Source organism: Danio aesculapii, chromosome 23, assembly GCF_903798145.1.
Source record: "Danio aesculapii chromosome 23, fDanAes4.1, whole genome shotgun sequence".
NCBI lineage: Eukaryota > Metazoa > Chordata > Actinopteri > Cypriniformes > Danionidae > Danio > Danio aesculapii.
The window spans coordinates 2,983,293-2,991,650 of record NC_079457.1 but is presented as its reverse complement, the minus strand read 5'-3'; the positions used below and the strand labels follow the sequence as shown (position 1 = coordinate 2,991,650).

Below are 8,358 nucleotides of genomic sequence, written 5' to 3'. Positions count from 1 at the left end.
AGTTTGCATGTTCTCCCCGTGTTGGCTTGGGTTTCCTCCGGGTGCTCCGGTTTCCTCCACGGTCCAAACACATGCGCTATAGGGAAATTGATTAAGCTAAATTGGCCGTATGTATGTGTGTGAATGAGTATGTATGGGTGTTCCCCAGTGAAGGGTTGCAGCTGGGGCATCCGCTGTGTAAAACATATGCTGGATAAGTTGGCGGTTCATTCCGTTGTTAACAAAGCGACTAAGCCGAAAATAAATGAATGAATGAATGAATGAATGATTGGTTAACTTTTTTAAACATTTAGTTTTGAACCGTATTTTTGGGGGATAAATTAATAAGTTTTAATGCACTTGTGAAAATACACTTTCTTTGAAATTGCATCCAAAGTAGCGATGCAACGATTAACCGATTTCACTATTAACCGTGGTTTAATTCGTCACGGTTAATTAACCGTAAAGGCTTCTCAACACCGCGTTTCTGCACTGAACAAAACTACTGCAACTAAACAAAGTTATGCCAACTGTGAGCTTGTTTAAAGTTCAAAGTCTGTGCACGAGGCTAATAAGCACGCACGCTTGATTAAAGGCTGATTTTAACTATGGCTGAGGCTATTAAAAAAGGGCCGTTCACATATCCCTTTGTTTTGTACAAGCAAGTTCGTTATTTCCAATGGAGGCGTGCGGCTTACGTGTGCATTTTGGCAGCGATGTGTACATGGTGCGCGAGCGTTTTCCAGGTGCACCTAGTTAAAAGAATGGCGCAAGTGCACCGTAAGTCACCTGACAAGAACTGGACGGATTAGCTTGATGCTTTGTATGGAATATACACATTTCCACTCCAAAGAGAAAAAAAATACATGAAAATACCAAACAACTTCATAATATAGTTGATCAAAAGTGCCTTTCAGACAGAGGTTCAGCAGCCTTGTTCTCTTTAAAATGGAAATACTTAGCTAATATGTAGCTTTACATTAGACAAATACAATTTTTTTTGTTCTTATTTTAAATGTTTTATTTATTCTTATATTTATTTATTTATTTATTTAATTTATTTATTCATTTATCCTTCTGTCATTTATTTTCAGTGTAAAATTATTACTTGTGCCAAAAACGTTTCACTTAGTTTTAAGTAAAAAATTATTATTATTTTGCGCTGTATTATTTAGTTTCTGAGCAGCACTAAATAACCCTTTATAATATAAGGAGTTTTATGTCATTTTCTAAATTAGTAGCGTTTTAAAATTAAGGAAAGCATAATAATCGTGATAATGGTGAAACCGTGATTATTCCTCAGACTATAACCGTACAACCAAAATCTATAATCGTTGCATCCCTAATCCAGAGCAAATCAAAGCATTTTTTCCAATGGACAAATTAGTGTTTACTGTTTTGTCTTTGCATAATTAGCAGGGCTGCATGATATTGGAAAACTCTGACAGAAATATTGTGTTTTTCTGCAATATGATTTCAGTGTCACCAGATGGCTTAAACTGCTCTATTAAGAAAATATACATTAGTTTAGATTAATTGGGAAGAGTCTGTAAGTCATTGAATCATGCATAAAATATAATAAACACAAATTAAAAGCAGGCGACACGGTGCCTCAGTGGTTACCATTGTTGTCTCACAGCAAGAAGGTTGCTGGTTTGAGTCCCGGCTAGGTCAGTTGGCATTTCTCCATGGAATTTACATATTCTTCCCCGGTTTCCCCCACAGTCCAAACACATGCGCTATAGGGGAATTGATGAACTAAATTGGCCGTTGTGTGTGCGCGCGAATGAGTGTGTATGGGTGTTTTCCAGTACTGGGTTGCAGCTGGAAGTGCATCCACTGTGTAAAACGTATGCTGAAACAATTGGCGGTTCATTCCGCTGTGGCGACCCCTGACGAATAAAGAGACTAAGCCGAAGGAAAATGAATGAATGAATGAAATTAAAAGCATATAAGTAGAGCAAATATAGTAGTGAAATAAACGGTGCTTTATGGTCTTCTGAGGAGTCTGTCAGTATTCAGGTACAGAAATATAATCAAATGTGAAGTAACAATACATAATCTTTCATTGCATACATAATTAAATAATATCAAACTTTATTAAAGTGGCAAATGGTACAATTTCAAACTCTCTACATCCTCACACAGTCACAAGCCTTAAAACGCATACAACATTCACTCTGTTACTATTAAACATTGCAGTGAATTAATTATAATCCCGACTCAACATTTCATATCCTGCGATGTGATTAATATTGCGCATTCACACATTGTAAAGTCAATATATTGTGTAACCCTAATATTAATATCTCTCTTCGCAGATGCGTCACTAAATCAGCAATCTGCGTACTAACTTGCATCGGTTCCATGGAGTCCCGACCCGCCCTCCTTCACACCCCAGGAAACAATGCATGCTGGGAAACCGAGTCCAACCCTTCAGGCCAGCACAGAAAAGGAAACATCTCACCTGAAACCAAGACAAAACTTGAGGAAAAGCAATGCAATGAAGCTAAAGAGGAGAAATGCACCGGCCATGTGAAAACACTAAAACACACTGCGTTAGCTAGCAATGCAGATCTCCACCCTGCGTCCAAAATACCCACAATGCACTCAACTACAACCAAACAGATCACAAATGCGAACAAAACAGCTTCAAAGCAACCGGCGAAATCGAGCACTTCAGGAGTTGAGGTTTTAAGTTCAACGAGTGGTGCGAAACTGAAATCCCCGAATGCGAACCATGAGAAGAAGCTACAAGCAAAACTGTTTCCCAAAAACATCCAAAAGGCTCCGTCGACGTCCCACATCATGGGCTCCACAGAATACCCACAAAAGATGCTCCAAAAAACAGCGTCAGCCTCTCAGATTTCCTCTACCGACTCTCCGAAAAGCCTCAATCGATTGTCTCTCTCGCACATTCCCAAAGCCTCCTCCAGTCCCAAAATTAAAGCATCCAGTCCTACATCTCTCAAAGTGGACAAAGCGGAGAGGATTAAAAAAATGGCGTCCAAAGAGACAGCATCTCCGAAAGATAAAACGATTGACGCTGAGAGCAAACCAGGGGCCAAAACAGCATTACGAGAAAGTCTTCTGGGACAACCTGAGATAAAGAGCGGAGACATTTCATCTCTGGTATTGCATCGAGAATCAAACCCAGAGCAGCCAAAATCGCCGGAGGATAAAGCTGATGAATATGTCACAACCCAAGAGAGAAAGATTGGAAAGAGTTTGTGGGAACAGAAGGAACCTGAAAGCAAGGAATGCACAGTAAAGAATGACAATATAGTGAATAATACTGCATATAAGTCTTCAACATCCAAGAACCAAAAGGATTCGGCGACAATGACACTTTTTTCTAGCATTGCAATGAAGGACGCAGCAATACAAACCGATGTTATTAGCATTGATGCTGAAATCCAGGCAGTTGTGAAGCTGTGTAGCAAAGCTACAGAAATGAGTCCTGTCCGCAACACTCAAACCATTCGTTTGGACTCTGATAATAACCCTGAAGTCAATCTGCGCAATGATCTCAACCCGGATAGTAACTCTGACTCTGATTGGTTGTCAAATGGAGGCTTGATGGACTCTACACCAATTGGAGCCAAGCCTAGATTTCTAGGCCCGCCTCCTTATAAATCTCCCAATACCCAAAAGCCTCATCAGCACGTGTGTCAAATAGAGATTGAACTTTGTAGCGAGTCGCCGCAGACGTTTGGTTTGAATCCACCAGACGTGACCATCAGTGATGCGACTTATCAAGCGGAAAAGACCTCCATAAAATGTCTAGGTAAAACAGGGGAAGTGGATGGGCAAAAGGACAAGAGTGCTGCGCCTCAGCAGATCGTCTGGGATGAGCAGGGAATGACGTGGGAAGTGTATGGAGCAGCGCTGGACATGGAGTCACTGGGATTTGCCATCCAGAGCCACCTCCAGTGTAAAATCCGTGAACACGAGCGGCGCATCGGGACGCTCCGGAAGTCCATATGTCTCTCCGAACAGTCGCCTGGAAAAGGGAGGACGGTAAAGAGGAAGAGGAACGTCTTTAGGTCACTGTTCGCTGGATCTCACTGCTGCTCAAAACAACGTCCTGATGAGGGAATAGCAAAGTGACTGTCATTTATACAGTCAGAATTATTAGCCCCCCTGTATATTTTTTTTCCCAATTTATGTTTGATCTCATTGGAAAAATGTGCCCAGGACACCATTTTTGAGAACCGAGAAATATGTACCCTGGACTACCTGCCTATTTCTGTCTGTCTCAATGTCCCTTTCGCTCAAGTTCTTGGGACGGTATTTTTTGTCTTGCATGATATATCGGCTTGATATCGACTGACCCACACACACCCCCTTCCCTAAACCCAACTGACCCAACCATCGCGGCCACGTGCTTTCACCACGGTATCACACTGCTCTTTTTTTGGGGTTTCGTTTTACCTGGTTTCTGGAACCATCTTTTCTCCATGCCCGCTCCACATTCCAAGTCTGTCATCATTCATAGTGAGTAGGGATGCACCGATACCATTTTTTGGAACCGATCCAATCTTAATACCAAAATTCTGAGTATCGACCGATACAGATCTGATCCCGATACTGTGCCATTTTTTATTTTATTTTTTATTAACATAATACAGTTTCTATTAGAGGTATGAGCTTGCACTGGTCTTACGGTTCGGTTATCTGCACTGCACTGGTTCGATTCGGTTACGATTATCGTGCCATCGATTTGGTTCAATTCGATATTTCGGTGCATCACGGTGAATTGACGAAGCTTTCCATACACAGTGTTCTATTTTGATGGGTGGCGATAACAAGCTGTCTGTATAAACACACACATACACATGGACACACAGCATCACATTGTCTCTCATTCACACACATACACAAACATAGACAGCACCAAACAAACACGCACTCACACACACGCCACACGCCCACTCCTGTTAAAATTACACCATAGTTACAGACCGCTCCCGCGCTTTTATTCGTAAATTTATTCCCGCGCCACATGAAATCTGGTCGAGTCCAGACCAGACAATGCACAGGTTCAGCCGCGGGAATGCATTCAGCCGAGTGGAAAAGTCACGAAGGTGAAATGGGCCACAGTGAGAGAGAGAGAGAAATGGAGTACTTTCATTCCCTCAATCGCAGAGAAATAGGGGCTTCTGCTGTAAGTGCCAGTGAAAGACTGTCCAGAAACACACACACAGTGAATTTTTTAAGTAGTTGGCGCCTGTAGTGTTGTAAATACCCGCGCTCTCCTCCCTCGCGATATAGCGCATATGAGATAAAGGACGTCAGTACATAATAACCGGTTATGATTATTACTGAACCGATACCGAATTGTCCGTGTCTGCATCGCGGTGCACCGAAGAAACAATTAATATTGACGCCCCTGGTTTCTATAGTTCTGGTGATAAACTCAAATATCTTCTTTAGTAAACAGACCTATAGGCCTACTGTATATGACAGATGGCACAATCTAACTGAAAACATGATGCGTGCTATAAACTATAGGCTACATTATTTGAGCATTCATTATGACATTGATTTGATCAGTTGTGGTCCAGCTTATATCTCCGTTTTAATATTAAGAATTTTCTTTGAAATCTGTAATAGGCTACCTTAAATGTTGGTAAAATAACCAGACTTTTAACAAAGCCCGATATTTTCCTGAAGGTTTGAAGACTAAACTAAACTGTCTGTGGCCAGTTTTACTTAATAAACATTCCCTCGAATAAACTCGCCGCGAGTGAGACGGAGAAACTGAAAGCATGTCTGAAAAATTATCTTTTTAAAACAAATTTCGTTTGGTATAATTTGTTGGTTATTTCTTTATTTTTTAGGGGTTTTCACCTTTATTTTGACAGGACAGTAGAGAGAATTGACAGGAAAGTGTGGGGAGCAGAGAGAGGGGAAGGATCGGCACAGGACCTCGAGGCGAGAATCGAACTCGGGTCGCCGCAAACACCGGAGTGCATGTGTCAGTGCATGTTCCACTACACCATAGGCACCGACAATTTGTTGGTTATTTTAATGTATTTTTGTTGGTCAGTTATCAACAAAATAAACAAGAATATTTGAGGTGAAGTTCAAAACAAGGTCCGCGTATAGGCTTATGCTTCAGCACACAAACTGACAAAAAAGATCTGTTAAATAAAATATTAATATATAAAATGACAGTGAAATGTTCACAGTTTCAGAATAGCCTATATTAGGCGGAATAATTTTTTGTTAATGACTATTCATATGCGCCAGTCAGTTTCACTTTATTTATTTAATTATATTTAATTTAATTAGCTACTTTGACCACAATGAGCCAGGCTTTACAAACTATTAGCAGCACATATCATATTCATCTCGAAAGAATAAACTCAGTCGGAAGGATGAGAGAACAGAAACTTATTGTAAGAATAATCTTACAGAGCGGCGCAGGTCACATCTGTGCAGCCGGTGCCTGAATAAAGCGCTTGCATCACTGAGACACAGCGAGCAGCCCTCCGCTATACGGGCACTTCTAAAACAGCAGCACAAAGGGGAGAAATCAGTGTGTTGAGGAACTGTCCAATGTATTATTAAGCATTTTCTCATTTAAAGTTACAGGTAGGGCTACTTTGTGTGTGAAGAGCAGGTAATAACCATCTCTACTCCAGTGTTGTGAATGCGATCTGCTGGTCTAACAGACACAGCACAATATGATTTAAAAACAGCAATGATCTCCATGTTGCAGGTCAAAATGAACCCATTTAATGCAAAGCTAAATGCAATTCTCCACTGATTACTTCTATTAACAGGAACAAAATAGTCTTGGAGATAGTGTTTCGTGTTGTCATGAATGCGACACGCAGTTTGAATTGTGAATGAATGGAGAATGATTGACAGATGCAGCGTCGGGAAGCTCCGAAGCGAACATGAATTTATCCACTTGAATATTCATTTGTACTTCACATTAAGATTTAAAATGGCTTCAAAACATTTGGGATGTAGTAGGCCTACCTGACAACTTTCTAGTGCCTTATAATGGGCTACCTTTGTGGTTTTTGTTGGCTTATAAATTACACAGAATATAGCACAGGATTTGGATCAGTACCAGCTGGACGATACCCAATCCAGCAAAAATATGCGGTATCGAACCGATATCCGATCCAAGTATCGGGATCGGTGCATCCCTAATAGTGAGCTACCAAATAAACCAGTCTTGCTGTAAAGCCATCCATGCAGATGTAATCAATGCGTGGTACCACTCTGTAGCATTTGTTTTACACATATAATGCAGCCATTATGTACCCCGGGTCACATATTTCTCAGAAATGTATCCCTGGGCACGTTTTCCCAGTGAGCCTGTGTTAAAAATCTCATAAGAGGGCCAATAATTTTGTCTTCAATTGTACTTCTAATTACATACTGTTTTTTCATGCAGGTTTTAAGCCATGTTCAGAAATGGAAGGTCTTGAAATGACTGTTGTTTCAGATGGTGATCTTGACTAAAACTTGGTCTACGCATGTTCTCAACTGAGGTACAACAGATTGTTCCATTCGTCATTTAAAGTCCATGTGAAATCAAAATGTACAAAGTTTATTTTGCTAGCGCACATTTCAAGAGTTCCCACTTAGATATGCTTGGCGTATAAAGCAGGTTTGGCATGCTGTCCCGGGAGAGAACCCTGAGCTCGGAGATATTTGAACCCAGGGCTCCCGCCCGGTCGAAAAGCATATCAGGAGATCCGAGATCAGGTAGATCTCGAGAGCTCCCCCTTTAGAAAAGGGAGGAAAAGGAGGAGATGGGGTGGAAGGGGGGATTCTTCCAAACGAAGATAGGGCAGTAGGGAGAAAATGATCCATTTATAGTAGACTAGGACCACTCTGATTGGATTATTACTGATTACAGATGAGTGGCCAGACGTGCTCAATCATATCACGTGCTCCTCTCCAAAATAGTTTATGAAACTTCACTTAATCAATGCTTAATCAATTTAATCAAGTTAATCCACTGAAAAAGGAAATCTTCAGTCTGAGTATCTGCTTTTGTGTTTGTATTGGCTCTTTCTCTAATGATGTCAGTTTGACGCTTCTGTTATGTGACATAATTAAAACCTCGATGACCTTTTTCATTTTTGTGCATTAAAAAGCTGCACTGAATGTCTAAAAAAGGAACATCACTATTTTTAGCTAAACAGTTTGATCACTTTTCTTTGATGCCTGTTATTTTCAGAAACCTTTGTCGATTGAATCTCTCTGAGAAGTATTCTGAGTTTGGGTGTATTTTAGTAGCACTGGAGTTTTTCTCAGAACAGTTAATGACTAATGTCTAAATCGTGTTCAGTCACTGCGGTTCACCTTGTGCTCACCTGAATAGCAAACGCTGGCAGCTGTAAATGAAAA

General features: G+C 40.7%; 1 protein-coding gene across 1 annotated transcript; it reads left to right on the top strand.

Annotated features, from left to right (window-relative positions):
* The first annotated feature begins 2,306 nt into the window (after positions 1 to 2,306).
* On the top strand, positions 2,307 to 7,699 carry gprin3a (GPRIN family member 3a). The gene has a single exon (XM_056449536.1). It carries the CDS (start codon positions 2,347 to 2,349, stop codon positions 4,087 to 4,089), a length of 1,743 nt encoding a protein of 580 aa, XP_056305511.1. The 5' UTR covers positions 2,307 to 2,346; the 3' UTR covers positions 4,090 to 7,699.
* The last annotated feature ends 659 nt before the right edge of the window (positions 7,700 to 8,358 follow it).